Source organism: Oncorhynchus kisutch, linkage group LG17, assembly GCF_002021735.2.
Source record: "Oncorhynchus kisutch isolate 150728-3 linkage group LG17, Okis_V2, whole genome shotgun sequence".
NCBI lineage: Eukaryota > Metazoa > Chordata > Actinopteri > Salmoniformes > Salmonidae > Oncorhynchus > Oncorhynchus kisutch.
This window is the reverse complement of record NC_034190.2, coordinates 68,670,720-68,691,342: the sequence shown is the minus strand read 5'-3', so window position 1 is coordinate 68,691,342 and position 20,623 is coordinate 68,670,720. Positions and strand designations below refer to the sequence as shown.

Here is a 20,623-nt window from a genome sequence, read left to right as displayed (position 1 = left end):
TACCCCCCCCCCCCCCCCCCCCCCCCCCCCACACACACACAAATGTCCAACAATATCTACATGTGCAGTACCAGTCAAGTTTGGACACGCCTACTCATTCAAAGGTTTTGCTTTATTTTGACAATTTTCTACATTGTAGAATAGTAGTGAAGACAAACTATGAAATAGCACATTTGGAATCCTGTAGTAACCAAAAAAGTGTTAAAAAAAATAACTAGGCAAGTCAGTTAAGAACAAATTCTTATTTACAATGACATCCTAACCCGGACAATGCTGGGCCAATTGAGCGCCACCCTATGGGACTCCCAATCACGTCCGGTTGTGATACAGCCTGGAATTGAACCAGGGTCTGTAGTGACGCCTCTAGCACTGAGATGTGCCTTAGACTGCTGCACCACTCGGAAGCCCAACAGTCTTGAAGGAGTTCCCACATATGCTGAGCACTTGTTGGCTGCTTTTCCGTTACTCATCCCAAACCATCTCAATTGGGTTGAGGTCAGGTGATTGTGGAGGCCAGGTCATCTGATGTAGCACTCCATCACTCTCCTTCTTGGTCAAATAGCCCTTACACAGCCTGGAGGTGTGTTGGGTCATTGTCCTGTTGAAAAACAAATGATAGTCCCACTAAGCCCAAACCAGATGGGATGTCGTATCACTGTGGTTAAGTGTGCCTTGAATTCTAAATAAATCGCAGACCTTGTCACCACTTAAGCAGGTGTGGTTTCTTTGCAGCAATTTGACCATGAAGGCCTGATTCACGCAGTCTCTTCTGAACAGTTGATTTTGAGATGTCTGTTATTTGAACTCTGTGAAGCATTTATTTGGGCTGCAATTTCTGAGGCTGGTAACTAATGAACTTATCCTCTGCAGCCGAGTTACCTCTGGCTCTTCTTTTCCATTGATGATCCTCTTGAGAGCCAGTTTCATCATAGTGCTTGATGGTTTTTGCAAATGCACTTGAAGAAACATGAAAAGTTCTTGAAATGTTCCACATTGACTGACCTTCATGTCTTAAAGTAATGGAACTGTCATTTCTCTTTGCTTATTTGAGCTGTTCTTAAAGAAAAACCATTGAATGAGAGTAGGTGTGTCCAAACTTTTGGTACTGTAGATGGAGTATGAACCAAATCACATATATTAAAATAATGTTGAGTTCAGTAACATCACTTTTTTTTTGATGTCACATCACCACTGGGATCCAATGACAATTCGACTAGAGTGCTCAGGTATTTCAGTAGTGTGTGGGCGGTGTGCATCGCAGACCCAGGCTATAAACTCACTCCTCGCATTCAACTGGTGCATGACATTGCTGTGTTGGCGGAGACACGTAACTCGTCTTTGTCGACGGAGCTGGAGCAAAAGTTTTTGCGCCTTTACTGTGTGTTGAGAATAAAACATTTCAACCGTTTTTACGCGTCTTCAATCATCAATCTTGACAGGGGGAAATGGTATGTGCGCAATTTACATAACTTCTTAATTTTTATATTTTTGCATTGAAATTCTAAATACGGGAAGTAAATTTTCCCAATTTCGGTGTTATTATTAATATTTGCCATCCTCATTGGCAAATGTGATGTTCACGCAGTCTGAAAATGTAGACCAACCTTTACTCGACGATTTGAGAGGTTTCCTTTGAAAAATGAAAAACATTCAGCTTTTTATTGCCTTATGTCCATAACCTCAACCTGGTCCTACCATCTTTCCATTCCGTTTGAATGTATCCGTTTATAACTTATCGTTTGTTACTACGTTATTAAAACAATGTAATACAGTATGTGCGGGAATGCATACTGTGGCTGCAAGAGAGGAATCCTAGGAATCTGTTGAGCCTTGGTGAAGAAGCAGATAGGTGGGTGGTATGGGGCAGACGTAGTTGGTTGGGTCACATGCTTGACAAACTTTCATTAAGTTTTTAACCTTCAAATGGCAAATGATTTTGTTAAAACAGCCTACTTTACCTATATTTAGGCAAGAGTCTAGGAAAGCAATGTCGTGATACACTATCTTCCTATACCAATTGTGTACATAAAGGAAAATGTAGGCTAGTGTACAGTCTATGGGCCAATGCATGATTACCAAAGAGAGGCCATTTGCTTTCTCAAGAATCAGCCATTCAAAGTATAACAAGCATGCGAAGCCCCTTTCGTGTCATTCTCATACAATAATTTACTTTCTATTCACGATTTAGGAGTTCTATTTTTCTTTGTGACAATGTGTTATTACACAGCATTTTAGTGTTATATTTTACAGATGGCACTTGCTTTTCAAATGTCAGTTGATTACCACCTTGTTGAGAACCTAGAATCCCCTCCCCCTGGGATCCAGAGCCAAGACAACAAATCTGGACATGCTGAGACATGTGTCTGTCAGATTTCTTATAAACACTTTGGTACAGTTTTCCAGAGAGATTAAGCCTAGTCCTGGACTAAAAAAAACCTGAGTATAGTCCAATGCTAGAGTCAATTTGTGTGTGGGAAACCGACCATAAAAGGAATAAATCCTTTGACCTTATTTGAGTTCAGGACCTTTAGGATCATTATTTAGAGTGCCACGATTACTTTAAATTTGGAGCCACTGTATTGCTCTCTACTTTTGGAATCACCTTTAATGACTTGAACCATGTGGTAATGGATACATGTAGATTTTTCCCTGGATAGATTTATTTCTGGTTTGCCCTTTTCGATCAACATTTAATTCAGCCCTCTTCAGTTATGACTGTGCATACTGAGCTGTAACAACCAGCAAAATTAGAAAAAAATAACATACAGGAATGTTGTTAATAATAAATCCTACATGTCAGCATACTTTAATTCCTTGTACTGTTGTGTGTTGATATAGTCAGATTTACAGTATCTGGGTAAAATGGGCTTTGCTGTTTGTGTATTTTCCACTTCAGACAGACTGTTTGAAGAACAGAAAGTAGTCGTGCTGTTGTTTTTGGCCAACAGAGAGAGTGTATCTCCATCCACGTGGGCCAGGCAGGCGTTCAGACGGGCAATGCATGCTGGGAACTCTTCTGCTTGGAACACGGTGTGGGGCCTGATGGAGTGTTCAATGAAGAGGATCAGGGGCCTAATTCCCGGACTGACCCCTTCAACACTTTTTTCCACACCGGAAGTTCTGGCCGCCATGTTCCCAGGGCCATATTTGTGGACCTGGAGCCAACGGTGGTTGGTAAGCAAAGTCAATTGTAACCTTTTGTTTTATTCTCCTCTTTCTCGCCATCCATCATCCATGTTTCGTGTGTGTGTGATTACACATGTGTAGTGTAAATGCATATCCATACTCATGGGCCAGTCAGGAGTGCTAATTGGGAATGAATTCATGTGGGCGGGGACCTGTGCTGGATGGAGCATGGTATTCAAACGACAAGACCATTGGTGGTGGCGGTGATGACCCCTTTTTACACTTTCTTCAGTGAGCGTGACTCAGGAAAGCTTGTAGAAAGTGTTTGTGGACCTAGCCAGCTGTAATTGGTAAGTGGTGGTGTATAATATTGATACAAAGATGAAAAGAAAGTTTAAGTTAAAGCTGAAATATGTAACTTTTTGGACGACCCAACAAAATTAACATAGAAATGGATCTAGATCTAGAAATAGATCTGTCATTCTCATTGAACGCAAGTCTAAGAAGCGGTAGATCTGTTGCATGTGCGGCGTTTCTATGCTTCCCATTTTTAAGTTTAGTTTTTGCGTCATTTACTTTCGGTTTTGTACACCAGTTTCAAACAGCTAAAAATACAATATTTTTAGTTATGGAAAATATATTTCACAGCGGTTTAGATGGTACACTATACTTGCTTGTTTTGTCACATAAACTGAAATTAGGCAAACTATTAGAATTTTTGCAAACAGGAAATGGCGGAATGATTTCTGCATAGTACATCTTAAAATGTTGAATAAATTAAATGTTTGTTAATGATACACACCCCACACTTTCACAACAATAACAACTGGGCCAACAACAAATAAAATGAACTAATAAAGAAAGCCCACACACAGCATATGCTGCTCCAAAGTACAGACAAGTTGGCTGCAGTAGCCCTTGCCAAGTAATAAATAATTAAATTCATGTTACATAATATGGTGGGGCTGCTGATAAGCTCCAGTATATGGTAAGTAGTGTGCATTAATCAAAACACTAACTCCACTGTAACACATCTACAAGTGTTCTATGGAACATTAATAAATACTAGAAATCCTGATTGTTAAAATTGGCAGTGGTGGAAAAAGTACACAATTGTCATACTTTTCTTGTTTCGTTTAAATAACGGACAGCCAGAGGCACACTCCAACACTCGGACGTAATTTACAAGCATATTATATTGATTTAGTGAGTCCTTTAGATCAGAAGCAGAAGGGATGAGAACATGCTATATTGATTGAGTGAGTCCGTTAGATCAGAGGCAGAAGGGATGACTACCTGTTATATTGATAGGTGCGTGAATTGGACTATATTGTTGCCTGGGCATTCGAAATGAAATGAGTACTTTTAGGTGTCAAGGAGTCAAATGTTTCAGGAGTAAAAAGTACATCTTTATTTTAGGATGTAGAGGAGTGAAAGTAAAAGTTGTCAAAAATAGAAATAGCAAGGTAAAGTACAGATACCCCCAAAAAACTACTTAAGTAGTACTTCAAAGTATTTTTACTTGGTTACTTTACGCCACTGAAAATTGTGCATCTACATTACACTGCTGGAAGACGCAAAGTACAGCTTTACGGACTACAAAAGAATCTGAGCACAGGACAGGGAACCAAGAGCAAATCAACAATTGTGGTAATTCAGGTGACATTTCCTGTTGATGTCCTATATTTGTTGAAGAGTAATTGTTTTCCCCCCCAGATGAGGTCAGGACTGGGATGTACAGGCAGCTCTACCATCCTGAGCAGCTCATCTCTGGAAAGGAGGATGCAGCCAATAACTACGCCCGTGGACACTACACCGTGGGGAAGGAGATCATTGACGGGGTCCTGGAGCGTATCCGTAAAATGGTATCACATTAAGACCTGATCTTTGTCATACAGTCAAAGGAAAGATTTGAGTCATAATATATTCATAATATAGGCTAATATAAAATATATTGGCTAAGGCCAATATATTGTGCATCCCTAGTGTTGATCAATAGTTTTTCTCCCTAGACTGACCAGTGCACAGGACTGCAAGGATTCCTCATCTTCCACAGCTTCGGAGGAGGCACCGGCTCTGGTTTCACCTCTCTGCTGATGGAGCGCCTGTCTGTTGACTACGGCAAGAAGTCCAAGCTGGAGTTTGCCATCTACCCAGCTCCCCAAGTGTCCACAGCTGTGGTGGAGCCATATAATTCCATTCTGACCACCCACACCACCCTGGATCACTCCGACTGTGCCTTCATGGTGGACAATGAGGCCATCTATGACATCTGTCGCCGCAACCTGGACGTTGAGCGTCCATCCTACACCAATCTCAACAGATTGATCGGTCAGATTGTTTCCTCCATCACTGCATCCCTACGATTTGATGGTGCGTTGAATGTTGACCTCACAGAGTTCCAGACCAATTTAGTCCCATTCCCCCGCATTCATTTCCCCCTGGTCACCTACGCGCCCATCATTTCCGCTGAGAAGGCTTATCATGAGCAGCTGACCGTCTCTGAGATCACCACTGCCTGTTTCGAGCCATCCAATCAGATGGTCAAGTGTGACCCTCGCCATGGCATGTACATGGCCTGCTGTATGCTGTACCGTGGAGATGTGGTGCCCAAAGATGTGAATGCTGCCATTCAAAATATCAAGACCAAACGTTCCATCCAGTTTGTGGAATGGTGCCCCACCGGTTTCAAGGTAAGGAACATAATTGCCTCCCGCATATGATTTATATTGCAATAGATAAGTACTATATTTCGTTCTCGGTCTAAGGAGTAATTGATTTATTTTTCTATCTAATCAGGTTGGGATCAACTATCAGCCCCCAACTGCTGTACCTGGAGGTGATCTAGCTAAAGTCCAGAGGGCTGTGTGCATGCTGAGCAACACCACTGCCATTGCTGAAGCCTGGGCCCGTTTGGACCACAAGTTTGACCTCATGTATGCCAAACGTGCCTTTGTGCACTGGTATGTAGGTGAGGGCATGGAGGAGGGAGAGTTCTCCGAGGCCAGAGAAGACCTGGCTTGTCTGGAGAAGGATTATGAAGAGCTGGGCAAAACAAGCACAGAATCTGATGATGATGAAGCAGGCGAGGAATATTAAGAACCATGATGTCCTACCTGTCTATTAAAAATGTATTATTCCGTCTTCTTTGTATTCTTTCTATTTGTAACAATTCATTGTTGTATCTCCCTGCCCTGAACCAAAACAAGTTGTAAAAAACGTATGGACAGCCAAATACACTTGTTTAATAATGCCCTGTTAATGTGTCAATTCCAAAGTGCCATGTTTTGCAATCGCAATGGCTTTCAGCTTCTGAATAAAGTCCGTCTGTGTACAATATTGCGCAATATATTTTTCTCTCTGCATATTTCATTGAAATTCATGATGAAGAACATGTTACAGCTGGGCCAAGCTTTACCTGCAGTAGACTGTATAACCTCACCCACATTCTGGTGACATGTTCTGTTTCAGTAATAATTTATTAAGAGATTATATTTAGTTTACTAACAGTATATTATGAGTTTATAATAAACAGCAACCCATTGCTGGTTGCATTCAGTGAGCTGATGACTGTTGCTACTGGTCTGTGGAGCGCATAGCCTACCGAAGATCGCGAACGTTATAATTTGTGACTAGCCTCAAAACTGTTACAATGTATCATGCATGATTACAAACCCCTCAGTGCTCGCCCACTTAGTGGCCACATCCAATCAAAATACTCCATCGGGGCTATTTAAAGAACAAGTTCCGGCAGTGGTGGAGTCACCTGAAAATATCCTTCCGCGGTAGTAAACAATGGGACGATCTCAATGCATATCCCTGCCGTCCTCCCTCGTCTCCTTCTCAAAACCCATTGGAGAAGAAGACGAGGAGAGGAAGCGAGGAGTATCATTTGGGAGAATACTATAGATGGGTTTGCTGACAACGTCACGAAAACCGTGTGCACGCTTTGATGTGGCAGAAGTCCAGAACGGCCATGTGGGAAATCGTAAGTGGCTCGTTTCAGATACACCGAACAAAAATCTAAACGCAACATGCAACAATTTCAAAGATGTTATTGTGTCACAGTTCATATAAGCAAATCAGTCAATTTAAATAAATTCATTAGGCCCTATCTATGGATTTCACATGACTGGGAATGCAGATAGGCATCTGTTGGTCAGATACCTTTAAAAAAAGATAGGGGCATGGATCAGAAAACCAGTCAGTATCTGGTGTGACCACAATTTGCCTCATGCAGCACGACACATCTCCTTCGCATAGAGTTGACCAGGCTGTTGATTGTGGAATGTTGTCCCACTCCTTTTCAATGACTTTGCGAAGTTGCTGGATATTGGCGGGAACTGGAACACACTGTTGTACACGTTGATCCAGAGCATCCCAAACATGCTCAATGGGTTACATACTTTATCTGGTGAGTATGCAGTCCATGGAAGAACAGGGACATTTTCAGCTTCCAGGAATTGTGAACAGATCCTTGCGACACGGGGCCGTCCATTATCATGCTGAAACATGAAGTGATGGCGGCAGAAAAACGGCACCACAATGGGCCTCAGGTTCTCATCATGGTATCTCAAATTGCCATCAATAAAATGCAGGTGTGTTCTTTGTCCGTAGCCTATGTCTGCCCATACCATATCCTCACCTCCACCAGGGGCTCTCTGTTCACAACGTTGACATCAGAAAACCGCTCGCCCACATGACACCATACACACTGTCTGCCATCTAACCCATACAGTTGAAACCAGGATTCATCCATGAAGAGCAAACTTCTCCAGTGTGCCAGTGGCCATCGAAGATGAGAATTTGCAAACTGAAGTCGGTTACGACGCCGAACTGCAATCAGGTCAAGTCCCTGGTGTGGACGATGAGCACACAGATGAACTTCCCTGAGACGGTTTCTGACAGCTTGTGCAGAAATTCTTTGGTTGTGCAAACCCACAGATTCATCAGATGTCCAGGTGGCTGGTCTCAAACCATCCCGCAGGTGAAGAAGCCTGATGTGGAGGTCCTGGCCTGGCATGGGTACACATGGTCTGTGCTTGTGAGGCCAGTTGGACATACTGCCAAATTCTCTAAAACAAAGTTGGAGGCAGCTTATGGTAGCAAAAGGAACATTAAATTCTCTGGCAACAGTGGTGGACATTCCTGCAGTGACCTTTTATTGCCCCCAGCACAAGGTTCACCTGAGTAATGATCATGCTGTTTAATCAGTTTATGATATGCCACACCTGTCAGTTAGATGGATTATCTTGGCAAAGGTGAAATGCCCACTAACAGGGATGTAAACAAATTTGTGCACAAAATATAGGAGAAATAAGCCTTTTGTGCATATGGAACATTTCTGGGATCTTTTATTTCAGCCTAAGAAACATGAGACCAACATGTACGTCCTTTGTGTAGGTGAGCGGTTTGCTGATGTCAACGTTGTGAACCGAGTGCCCCATGGTGATGTCAACGTTGTGAACAGAGTGCCCCATGGGCAACTTTTACTTTACTACATTTCTAAAGAAAATAATGTGCTTTTTACTCCCTACATTTTCCATAACTCCCAGAAGTACTCGTTACATTTTGAATGCTTAACAGGACAGGAAAATGGTCCAATTCTCGCACTTATCAAGAGGACATCCCTGGACATTCCTACTACCTCTGATCTGGCGGACTTACTAAACACATTCATCTTTTATAAATTATGTCTGAGTGTTGGGGTGTGCCCCTGGCTATCCGTAAATTTAAAAAATAAGAAAATGGTGACGTCTGCTTTGCTTAATATAAGGAATTTAAATTGATTCATACTTTTACTTTTGATATACTTAAGTATATTTAGACTTGCTTCCATTCAGCCACAAGAGCATTTGTGAGATCGGGCACTGATGTTGGGTGATTAGACCTGGCTTGCAGTCGGGTTCCAATTCATCCCAAAGGTGTTCGATGGGGTTGAGCTCATGGCTCTGTGCAGGTCAGTCAAGTTCGTCCACACCGATCTCGACAAACCATTTCTGTATGGACATTGCTTTGTGCACGGGGGCATTGTCATACTGAAATAGAAAAAGGCCTTACCCAAACTGACTTGCCTAGTTAAATAAAGGTTCAATTGAAAAATAAAAAAAACTGTTGCCACAAAGTTGGAAGCACAGAATCATCTAGAATGTAATTGTATTCTGTAGCGTTAAGATTTCCAATCACTAAGGGGCCTAGCCCAAACCATAAAAAACAGCCCCAGACCATTATTCCTCCTCCACCAATCTTTAAAGTTGGCACTATGCATTGGGGAAGGTAGCGTTCTCCTGGGATCCGCCAAACCCAGATTCGTCCGTCAGACTGCCAGATGGTGAAGTGTGATTCATCACACAAGAGAGCGCGTTTCCACTGCTCCAGAGTCCAATGGCAGCAAGCTTAACACCGCTCCAGCTAACGCTTGGCATTTTGCATGGTGATGTTAGGCTTGTGTGCGGCTGCTTGGCTTTGGAAACCCATTTCACGAAGCTCCCAACAAACAGTTATTGTGCTGACGTTGCTTCCAGAGGCAGTTTGGAACTCGGTAGTGAGTGTTTTATCTGAGGACAGATGATTTTTACGTGATGCGTGCTTCAGCACTCGCCAGTCCAAATCTGTGAGCTTGTGTGGCCTACCACTTCACGGCTGAGCCGTTGTTGCTCCTTAATGTTTCCACTTCACAATAACAGCACTTACAGTTGATCGGGGAACCTCTAGCAGGGCAGACATTTGACGAACTGACTTGTTGTAATGGTGGCATACTATGAAGGTGCTACATTGAAAGTCACTGTCCCCAGTCCACCTGGTCGTGCTGCTGCTCCTCCTGTTTCAACTTTTCTGCCTGCGGCTATGGAACCCTGACTTGTTCACCGGATGTGCAACCTTGTCTCTCTCTACCGCACCTGCTGTCTCTAACTCTGAATGATCGGCTATGAAAGGCCAACTGACATTTACTCCTGAGGTGCTGCCCTGGTGCACCCTCTACAACCACTGTGATTATTATTATTTGACCCTGCTGGTCATCTATGAATGTTTCAACATCTTTGCCATGTACTGTTATAATCTCTACCTGGCACAGCCAGAAGAGGACTGGCCACCCCTCAGAGCCTGGTTCCTCTCTAGGTTTCTTCCTAGGTTCCTGCCTTTCTAGGGAGTTTTTCCAAGCCACCGTGCTTCTAGATCTGCATTGCTTGCTGTTTGGGGTTTTAGGCTGGGTTTCTGTAGACCACTTTGTGACATCGGCTGAAGTAAAAAGGGAGTTATAAATACATTTGATTCACTGAGCTCTTCAGTAAGGCCATTCTACTGCCAATATTTGTCTATGGAGATTGCATGGCTCTGTGCTTGATTTTATACACCTGTCAGCAACGAGTGTGGCTAAAATGGCCAAATCCACTAATTTGAACGGGTGTCCACATACCTTTGTATATATAATGTATGTCCTCCATCTTTTTCAACATTACATAATTCTGTGTAAATTATATACTAAATTCAACACAATGGTGTGTCAAAACAAACGTGTATTTGCATATTTATATATTCATGTGTGCATGACAAATTGAATAATTTTTGAACTATATCTTAGAGTAATCACAATCCATGTAATAAAATCCTGTAATTTATATTGATTTAAAATGTCTAACATGAAGTAGGATTGATTTCTAAAGTCATAGAAATTAGTTGGCAAACATAAAGAGGTTTTAGAAAAACTAAATGGTATCTACTTTTTTAGGCGGACGTAGTCACTGCCTTAGAACATTCGTTTCGCTGTGCGTGTGTATGTGTTTGACTGAACTGCCTCGTATGTTGATCCCGATTGCCTTCTGGAGAACCTGACATTGGAAAATTAGAAGGATAGACCTCCCGACAGATCATAGCAAGGTGACATTGTTGTGATCAGCCTACCTGTGTTTGAGCTCTAAGATTGGACCACGAAGATGACCCAGCCTCGGCCGGACGAGTTCAAGCCACCTCCGGAGTGCCCAGTCTTCGAACCAAGCTGGGAGGAATTTGCCGATCCTTTTGCTTTTATAAATAAGATCCGTCCAATTGCGGAAAAAACTGGCATTTGTAAGGTCCGCCCGCCTCCGGTAAGTGTGGTCGAGTTGCTGAATGGTTCAACTGAATCTTTAAAACCATTTTAACAACAAGAAGACTGACATCTACCATACACTGGGGGGTTTAAAGGGACATTTTCAACATGGCGGATTAAGGGTTTTTTGCTGATTCTTTTGTGTATCATTCAAATGTTTATTTAGCTAGCTACATAATCTAGCTAGTTTTTAATAACATTGCTATCTACCTGACCAGCGGAGTGTATTTGTGTAGCAACAGGAAACGTTGGTAAAAAATGTATCTTGGTGCTTAACTGAAAACGAAACGGTACAACACCGGCAAGCTAGCTAGCTAACTGATTTGAACGAGTCGTGAGATTTATCTTTCGCTAACGACTGATCAAACTAGTAGTATCTGGCACAATGACCGTCAGCGAAATCAGCCAGTTTAGTGTAAAAACGACAAACGAGTCATCGTTAATACTACCTAAAACAGCGTTTCAATAAATAAAATGTACATTTACATAACATTATCTAGCTACAGACTGACATGGTCCATTAACGTTACAGTAGCTAACTGGACTGGCAGGTGGGAATTAATGTCTCGCTAGCTTGCTAAATTGGCTAGTTGTGTCGTCAGGGGAGAAAACAATAGACATTGTTAATAACAGGAACACTTTTTAAATTTCTTGACTATGTATCACTGGTAATGCCAAAGCCAAACAGTCGTACGGTTAGTGTTACGGAGACGGTTGATGTTTATTGTTGAATGTTGTTTTTGATGACGTCATTCAGACAAACTTCTATCTTCCCCATAACTAAGGATCACCTGTATTCATTAGTCTTGTTGGTTTAGCCTAAACTTAAATGATTTATCGGAAAATATTTTTTTAACCTGTGTTGACCTTTTTGGAAACTTAAATAAAAACCATTAATAACCAAAGAAAGAAGTAATCCATATATGAATAATAGACATAACTCATAACGCATACATTATTGGTTATAACTATCAATCAATATCGAATGGCGTCAAAAATGAGTGTTAATAGCTAAGTAATTGGATAGATGTCTGGATATATCCTGGTGAAAAAGGATGTTCACTCAGTAGGCCCGACAGTTTTTGGGTGTTGTCCTCCATGTTGGCTTTGTGGTAAACCGGAGCTGTTGAGTTCCATCTGGCCATTTTGTTGGTGATGTTAGTTAGGCTAGTGTGTTTTTAAGATCATAAATCAATCATGTTGTATGCTCTACAATGCTTATTGTAACTCTTAATAACTAATTATATTGAAGGGGGAAAAGTACCGTGACCTATTTATATGTGAAATTAAAATAATCCTACATGTCTGCAATACCTCCTTTCAAAGAGACTCCATCTACCCTACATAAAGCCAAATGACTTAGGTCCTGCCAATGTAAAGCGTTTTATTTTTGTTTTGATGTAACTCAGTGACAACAGTAGACCCATAGACAGATTCAGACTTGTAGGCTAAACATCTGTTACTGACAGGTGTTCCATATGGGACAATGACTGGTTTATTGTAAGATATCCCCATACTGCTGGGTAGATGTGGTACAGTTTGTATAATTTAGTGAACTACGTGTATTTCAGCTAGTAATTTAACTACATTTTGCAGTAGCTTAGTGGTAGTTGAACTAAATTTCAATCTTGGTACGGTTTTTGGTAGTAAACGTATTGCAATGTAGCGATGTAGCCAACTACTGGAATTACACACTACTTGTTTTGCTAAAATAAAATATGGGTGAAGTAGGCAATAATTCACTTTCTTTTTCAGCTACAGACCTGCCCAATTCTCACTTGAAGATATATTTTTTAATTTGATAAATTACACATTCTGACCCCAGAGTGATCTGTCTTGCAATTTGTAGTCTATGACATTTCAAATTTAGATATGATAATTTATCAATAAGTAGTTTAGATGTAGTGAGCTACTTTTTCAAAGTAACTTCAGTTAAGTAAACTATTTTTCTTAAGAGTATATTTAGTGTAGCTTAATTTCTTCCAGTGTGAAGTAATTGGAAGCTTGGTAAACTATATTTTCAGAGGAGCTTCCCCATCACTGACAATAGGCCATTTTATGATTTTATGTGTCCTATGGAATGCAAATTCGAATAATGTTGTTGTTGTATGCTCACAGGGCTGGCAGCCCCCATTTGCATGTAATGTTGACAGACTGCACTTCACTCCTCGGATACAGAGGCTCAATGAACTGGAGGTAAGGAGGTCACTTTGCATTATGTGTAACCTAGGTCTTAGTTTCCATATACAATACCCTTGATGATATGCGGTATGCATCCCTTTGAAACCCAGGCCCATAGAGGGGAATAGAACTGATTGGTCAGGGTCTCGGTCAATGCAATTGTCTAGTTGACGAAGCACTGAAGGTTGCTGTTGTGCCTACCATTATTAATCACCCCTTTCAGAAGCTTTAGTGAAAGGAAGGTCAAAGGTTGCTTGTGCAGGAGTCGGTCAGCAGAAATCTTGTCTTTTCAGTTCGCAAATATTTGTTTGTTGCATCACATTGCTGAGTCAGGAGACTGATTATCACCTCTGATTTTCTACATTTCAATTCCTACAGTGGCTGTTAGATATCACCTAGTGTATGTTCCCCTTTCCTAGGCACAGACCAGAGTCAAGCTTAACTTCTTGGACAAGATTGCAAAGTTCTGGGAGTTGCAGGGGTGTTCTCTGAAGATTCCTCATGTGGAAAGGAAGATATTGGACCTTTATCAACTCAACAAGGTTGGGTGTTTTAGTATTGTTTCAAACTACTATGCATTTATTCCATCTTAAATGGTATTTAACAGCATCCACTGACCATAATTAACTTTGACAAATTTTTTCAGAATGTTGCAGATGAGGGTGGATTTGATATTGTGTGTCGCGACAGACGATGGACGGCGATTGCACTTAAGATGGGCTTTGCTCCAGGCAAGGCTGTGGGCTCTCACCTACGGTCACACTATGAGAGAATCCTCTACCCCTACAACCTCTTCCAGAGTGGAGCTAACCTCCTGGTAAGTTGGACAAATGCCCTAACACTCATGGTTAATCTGTCTGCGTCTGTTCACATTGTACTCGGGGCTTTATGCACTAGCTAATGCTGTGTTAAGTGCTTGGCTGGCTCATCTGTAGGCAAGTTAAGCACTGTTCAACCATAGTTCTAGTGCTGTTATTGTGGAAGTACTGTATGTTTGTCTAATGGGAGGATCATTTTCAATATTGAATAAATGGATTGAAAACTGCAGAGAAAGCGTATTGAATCAATATAGATTGGGTCTTTGTTGTTAACTTTGCAAGCTCTCTCTTGCTTTAGGCACCAGAGCTTGCTTCCAAGCTGATGCGTTTAGTGTCTGCCCCTGAACTTGACACGGTATGGCTGCCTCATGGTTATTATCTAAGAATAAATAAATGGCACATGTGGTTATGGTGGTTATGGCATAGTCTGGAGTTTTTGGTTACACAGAAATGTTACAGACCATTCTTTGCTTCAAATAGTCTCATTGTGCTTTGTCTGTGCACCGCTGATATAGTCTGGGTGTTCTTGCTGCCATAGGCATGTGTGCCATGTCTATTATTGTTTGTATGTTATGTCTACATTTGTAATAGATTAACTGCATGTATTGTATAACATTACATTGTAATGATATCACTAATGTTCCTATTCTATGGTGCCTATGCCTGCAGTTTGTCCAGAAGCCAACCCTGCCACTTGACACAAGTGACAAGGAGTACAAACCCCATGACCTGGCCGAGAGGCAGCAGTTTGTCCAGCCAGCCGAGTCCTGCTGCAACAGCGCCCGCAGAGCAAAGCGGATGAGAGCTGAGGTGGATGCTCTTGTCGAACAGAGCCTCACACACTTGTCAGAAGAACTCCTCATAAACCCAGTAATTCAGATTGCAGAAACTACCCTGTAACCAACTACCTTACTCTATCTCCTTCAAATCCTTAAGTCACAAAATGGAGTGTAATTAGCTTAAAGCCTTGTGTGTTATCTTAATTATTCATGAACGCATTGGCACATCACTGCTCTCTATTGCATATAAACTTTGTAACATCATTAGTGGTAGTTACAATAGTTAACTAGAACTCTATTTCCATTCACAGTCCAGTTGTGTGAAGACCGAACCAGGAGCTGAACCCTGTGAGAACAGACCAAATCTGAGGAGGAGGATGGGCTCCTTTGTTGCCAAGCCCGAGCCAGGTCAGTACCAACAAGGATTTTACTTTAACCACAGAAGAGTTAAAACAATATTTGTGATCGGTGCCAAAATCCATATACTTGTATACCATTTAGAATCAAGCAATGTATATTAATATGTACGCTAGTGGGCATTTTGGAACGTAGTGTGTGATATTCAGGCTAGGGAGTAAGATGCACCATGGATAATTCATGAGTTAAATCATCTGGTGTTCCTCATTATGCTCATCATAAGTATTTTTCTTTGTCAGAAAAAGAAATTCCCATTCTAGTGAAACAAGAACCCATCGAGCCGGTGAGCGAGGCAGATGAAAACAAGTCTCGATATAAGAAAAAACCCAGTCTTGATGTCCCACCTCCTGCAGTGAGTGTAGTAAGTGTGGATTTATTTGATCCATTCTTTGGATGAGAGAGAATACTCTAAAAGGATTATCAACATTATTGCATCTTTATACCAGAACAAATGTTATACATTTTTGTGCAGCATATAGGTTTACATTTTTTTTGGTTGAATTGTAGATCCTTTGGATATTCCACTTCAAGAATGTGTCATGCCTTTTATAGATGGTTCTGTTGTTATTATATAGTTCATTAGTTATGTATTAACTGGAGTGAAGAGAATGCTTCTCTCAGGAATGACTGGAACAAAGCCCTTCTTCCCTCCTCTGTTCTGTAGGTGGACCTGTATATTTGTCTGGTGTGTGGCAGCGGGAGTGACGAGGATCGTCTTCTGCTGTGTGATGGCTGTGACGACAGTTACCACACATTCTGTCTCATACCCCCTCTAAACGACATCCCCAAAGGAGACTGGAGGTGCCCCAAGTGCCTGGCTCAAGTGAGTAGTGATGTCTCTTCACCTCATCACACCAATAACCACATTTACACTTCACAGTCAATCTGTACTGGCTTCTGTGAATGTATGATATGAATGTGTTCAGCTCTTATTTATACAGAATTCCTTTGTTTATCTGTGAAAAGAAAACTGTTATTAAGGTGTGCTTTCTACCCCTTGTTGTTTATTTTGAATAGGAGTGCAGCAAACCCCAGGAGGCATTTGGTTTTGAGCAGGCATACAGGGACTACTCTTTGCGGGCTTTTGGTGAAATGGCAGACTCCTTCAAATCTGATTACTTCAACATGCCAGTTCATGTAAGTAGAAAATGTCTAATCAAGGAAGATCTAAGATTTTTGACCTGTTGTAATTTATTCACAACGGTTATAAATGGAATATGAAATAGCATTTTTAACATTTCATCAGAGGTTGATTGGCCATCTGGCATTTTGGGCAAATGCCAGATGGGCTGGTCCATTTGTTAGTCCAGTGGGCCTGTCTAGCTTCAGTTTTTTTCTTTCTTTACAAAATGATCATTACTTGGCTAATAATGCCCCCCCCCCCCCCCCCCCCCTCGATTTCTAGTCCGCCCCTGCATTTAATTGTGGATTTGTTTCAGATGGTTCCCACAGAGTTGGTGGAAAAAGAGTTCTGGCGCTTGGTGAGCACCATCGAGGAGGACGTCACAGTGGAGTATGGAGCAGATATAGCCTCCAAGGAGTTTGGGAGTGGATTCCCCATCAGGAATGGAAGATTTAAGGTTTCAGAAAAGGATGAGGTAGGCACCTGTATTCAAATGAAGGACTAACCCAACCAATATAGTATATCACATAGTAGACTCAGGATAAAATGGCTAAACCTTTCGTTCAATCTCATGGCTTGTCAATGTATCAGAATATATATATATATATATATATATATATATATATATATATATATATATATATTTTTTTTTTTAAATGCTGAAAATGCTTTCTTTCCCATGATGTCTTGTAGATGTACCTGAAGTGTGGCTGGAACCTGAACAACATGGCGATGATGGACCCGTCAGTGTTGACTCATGTCACAGCAGACATCTGTGGGATGACTCTACCTTGGCTCTATGTAGGCATGTGCTTTTCCTCCTTCTGCTGGCACATCGAGGACCACTGGAGCTACTCCATCAACTACCTGCACTGGTACTGATTTTTGTTTAGGGATGTTGAAATAAAAAAATAAAGTAGTTACATACAATCATAAAGTGTCATTTTGCTTATGATCATTGCTATTTTGTTTTCCACATTTCCTGTATGGAGTCAAGACAATATTTTCAAGTTTAGAATTGGACTTTAAATGCTTTGATTGCATGATATTCCTAAATCAAGCTCTGTATTTGTTTTTGAAAGGGGGGAGCCGAAGACGTGGTATGGAGCACCTGGCTTTGCTGCAGAACAGCTTGAGGCTGTGATGAAGAAACTGGCTCCAGAGCTGTTTCAGATTCAGCCTGACCTCCTCCACCAGCTGGTCACCATCATGAACCCCAACACCCTCATGTCTCACGGGGTCCCTGTAAGTTTCTGTGTAACTAGACTTACAACCATGTATTTCCATAGAATCGCATATAATTCCACTAACAGAAACATTTTTTCTGAAATCAATATTTTCTGTGTCCTCAGATTTACAGAACAAACCAGTGTGCTGGTGAGTTTGTCATCACCTTCCCCAGAGCTTATCACAGTGGTTTCAACCAGGGTTTCAACTTCGCTGAGGCTGTAAACTTCTGCACTGTGGACTGGGTAAGATACTCATTGGCTTCAAGAGGATAGACCTGAGAATTTTCTCTTCCTTTACCTGAGCTTCTCATTGCCATTATTTTGGAAGGGGTAGTTTATGTGAAGTGGAGTGTTTACTAATAATCTCTTTGGTTAATCTCAGATGGCATTAGGCCGCCAGTGCGTTGACCACTACAGACTACTGCATCGGTACTGTGTTTTCTCGCACGACGAGATGATCTGCCAGATGGCCTCCAAGGCCAACAGTCTGGATGTGGTCCTGGCGTCGGCTGTCCAGAAAGATATGAAGGATATGATCAGAGAGGAGCAGGACCTACGAGATAATGTCCGCAAGATGGTAAGGCACCCGCACAACAGAATTATACAGTAAAGTTTACATACACTTAGGTTGGAGTCATTAAAACTCATTTTTCAACCACTCCACAAGTTTCTTGTTAACAAACGATAGTTTTGTCAAGTCGGTTAGGACATCTACTTTGTGTATGACAAGTAATTTTGCCAACAATTGTTTAGACAGATTATTTCACTTATAATTCACTGTATCACAATTCAGAAGTTTACATACAGTAAGTTGACTGTACCTTTAAACAGCTCTGAAAATTGTAGAAAATTATGTCATGGCTGATAGGCTAATTTACATAAGTCAATTGGAGGTGTACCTGTGGATGTATTTCAAGGCCTACCTTCAAACGCAGTGCCTCTTTGCTTGACATCATGGGAAAATCAAAAGAAATCAGCCAAGACCTCAGAGAAAAAAAAATGTAGACCTCCACAAGTCTGGTTCATCCTTGGGGGCAATTTCTAAACACCTGAAGGTACCACGTTCATCTGTACAAACAATAGTACGCAAGTATAAACACCATGGGACCACGCAGCCGTCATATACCGCTCAGGAAGGAGACTCGTTCTGTCTCCTAGAGATGAATGTACTTTGGTGCGAATAGTGCAAATCAATCCTTGAACAACAGCAAAGGAACTTGTGAAGATGTTGAAGGAAACCGGTACAAAAGTATCTATATCCACAGTAAAACAGGTCCTATATCGACATAACCTGAAAGGCCGCTCAGCAAGGAAGAAGCCACTGCTCCAAAATCGCCATAAAAAAAGCCAGACTACGGTTTACAACTGCACATGGGGACAAAGTCCGTACTTTTTGGAGAAATGTTCTCTGGTCTGATGAAACAAAAATTGAACTGTGGCAGCATCATGTTGTGGGGATGCTTTGTTGTAGGAGGGACTGGTGCACTTCACAAAATATATAGCACCATGAGGGAGGAAAATGTGGAAATACTGAAGCAACATCAAGACATCAGTAAAGCTTGGTCGCAAATGGTTCTTCCAAATGGACAATTACCCCCAAGCATACTTCCAAAGTTGTGGCAAAATGGCTTAACGACAACAAAGTCAAGGTATTGGAGTGGGCATCACAAAGCCCTGACCTCAATCCAATAGAGAATTTGTGGGCAGAACTGAAAAAGCATGTGTGAGCAAGGAGGCCTACAAACCTGACTCAGTTTCACCAGCTCTGTCAGGAGGAATGGGCCAAAATTCACCCAACTTATTGTGGGAAGCTTGTGGAAGGCTACCTGAAATCATTAAACAATTTAATGGCAATGCTACCAAATACTAATTGAATTTATGTAAACTTCTGACCCACTGGGAATGTGATGAAAGAAATTAAAGTTGAAATAAATCATTCTCTCTACTATTATTCTGACATTTCACATTCTTAAAAATAAAGTGGTGATCCTAACTGACCTAAGACAGGTTATTTTGACTAGGATTAAATGTCAGGAATTGTGAAACTGAGTTTAAATGTATTTGGACAAGGTGTGTAAACTTCCAACTTCAAATGTATATCAAAACACATTTTACTTTTCTCTTTTTAAGCCAGTCTCAAAAAGAAGACATTCTTAGAGGAAAATGTCATTTTTTAAATGTTTTAAAATGTATTTCACCTTTTATTTAACCAGGTAGGCAAGTTGAGAACAAGTTCTCATTTACAATTGCGACCTGGCCAAGATAAAGCAAAGCAGTTCGACACATACAACGACACAGAGTTACACATGGAGTAAAACAAACAGTCAATAATACAGTATATAGAAATCTATATACAATGTGAGCAAATGAGGTGAGATAAGGGAGGTAAAGGCAAAAAAAAAGGCCATGGTGGCAAAGTAAATACAATATAGCAAGTAAAACACTGGAATGGTAGATTTGCAATGGAAGAATGTGCAAAGTAGAAATAGAAATAATGGGGTGCAAAGGAGCAAAATAAATAAATAAAATACAGTAGGGAAAGAGGTTGTTTGGGCTAAATTATAGGTGGGCTATGTACAGGTGCAGTAATCTGTGAGCTGCTCTGACAGTTGGTGCTTAAAGCTAGTGAGGGAGATAAGTGTTTCCAGTTTCAGAGATTTTTGTAGTTCGTTCCAGTCATTGGCAGCAGAGAACTGGAAGGAGAGGCGGCCAAAGAAAGAATTGGTTTTGGGGGTGACTAGAGAGATATACCTGCTGGAGCGTGTGCTACAGGTGGGAGATGCTATGGTGACCAGCGAGCTGAGATAAGGGGGGACTTTACCTAGCAGGGTCTTGTAGATGACATGGAGACAGTGGGTTTG

The 20,623-nt window shown here is 41.3% G+C and overlaps 2 protein-coding genes across 6 annotated transcripts in view; both read left to right on the top strand.

Moving 5' to 3' along the window:
- The first annotated feature begins 1,238 nt into the window (after positions 1–1,238).
- LOC109908187 (tubulin alpha-8 chain) lies at positions 1,239–6,477 on the top strand. Its single transcript, XM_020506733.2, has 5 exons — positions 1,239–1,448; positions 2,949–3,174; positions 4,843–4,991; positions 5,139–5,819; positions 5,926–6,477. The coding sequence occupies exons 1-5, from the start codon at positions 1,446–1,448 to the stop codon at positions 6,223–6,225; spliced, it is 1,359 nt and encodes a 452-aa protein (XP_020362322.1). The 5' UTR covers positions 1,239–1,445; the 3' UTR covers positions 6,226–6,477.
- Positions 6,478–10,885: 4,408 nt separating this feature from the next.
- The window catches only part of LOC109908186 (lysine-specific demethylase 5B-B), a 42,302-nt gene continuing 32,564 nt past the window's right edge, over positions 10,886–20,623 (top strand). Inside the window, exons 1-15 of one of the 5 annotated variants that reach the window (XM_031794468.1) lie at positions 10,886–11,213; positions 13,334–13,411; positions 13,816–13,938; positions 14,043–14,213; positions 14,513–14,569; positions 14,884–15,024; positions 15,305–15,401; positions 15,650–15,771; positions 16,075–16,233; positions 16,428–16,547; positions 16,850–17,008; positions 17,227–17,408; positions 17,616–17,778; positions 17,886–18,005; positions 18,145–18,339. In XM_031794468.1, coding sequence (XP_031650328.1) covers positions 11,061–11,213; positions 13,334–13,411; positions 13,816–13,938; positions 14,043–14,213; positions 14,513–14,569; positions 14,884–15,024; positions 15,305–15,401; positions 15,650–15,771; positions 16,075–16,233; positions 16,428–16,547; positions 16,850–17,008; positions 17,227–17,408; positions 17,616–17,778; positions 17,886–18,005; positions 18,145–18,339 — 2,040 coding nt within the window. In that variant the 5' untranslated portion in view covers positions 10,886–11,060. Of the gene's footprint in view, positions 11,214–13,333; positions 13,412–13,815; positions 13,939–14,042; positions 14,214–14,512; positions 14,570–14,883; positions 15,085–15,304; positions 15,402–15,649; positions 15,772–16,074; positions 16,234–16,427; positions 16,548–16,849; positions 17,009–17,226; positions 17,409–17,615; positions 17,779–17,885; positions 18,006–18,144; positions 18,340–20,623 lie in introns of all 5 variants that reach the window. The other 4 variants (XM_031794466.1, XM_031794465.1, XM_031794467.1 and 1 more) reach the window with 4 other exon arrangements.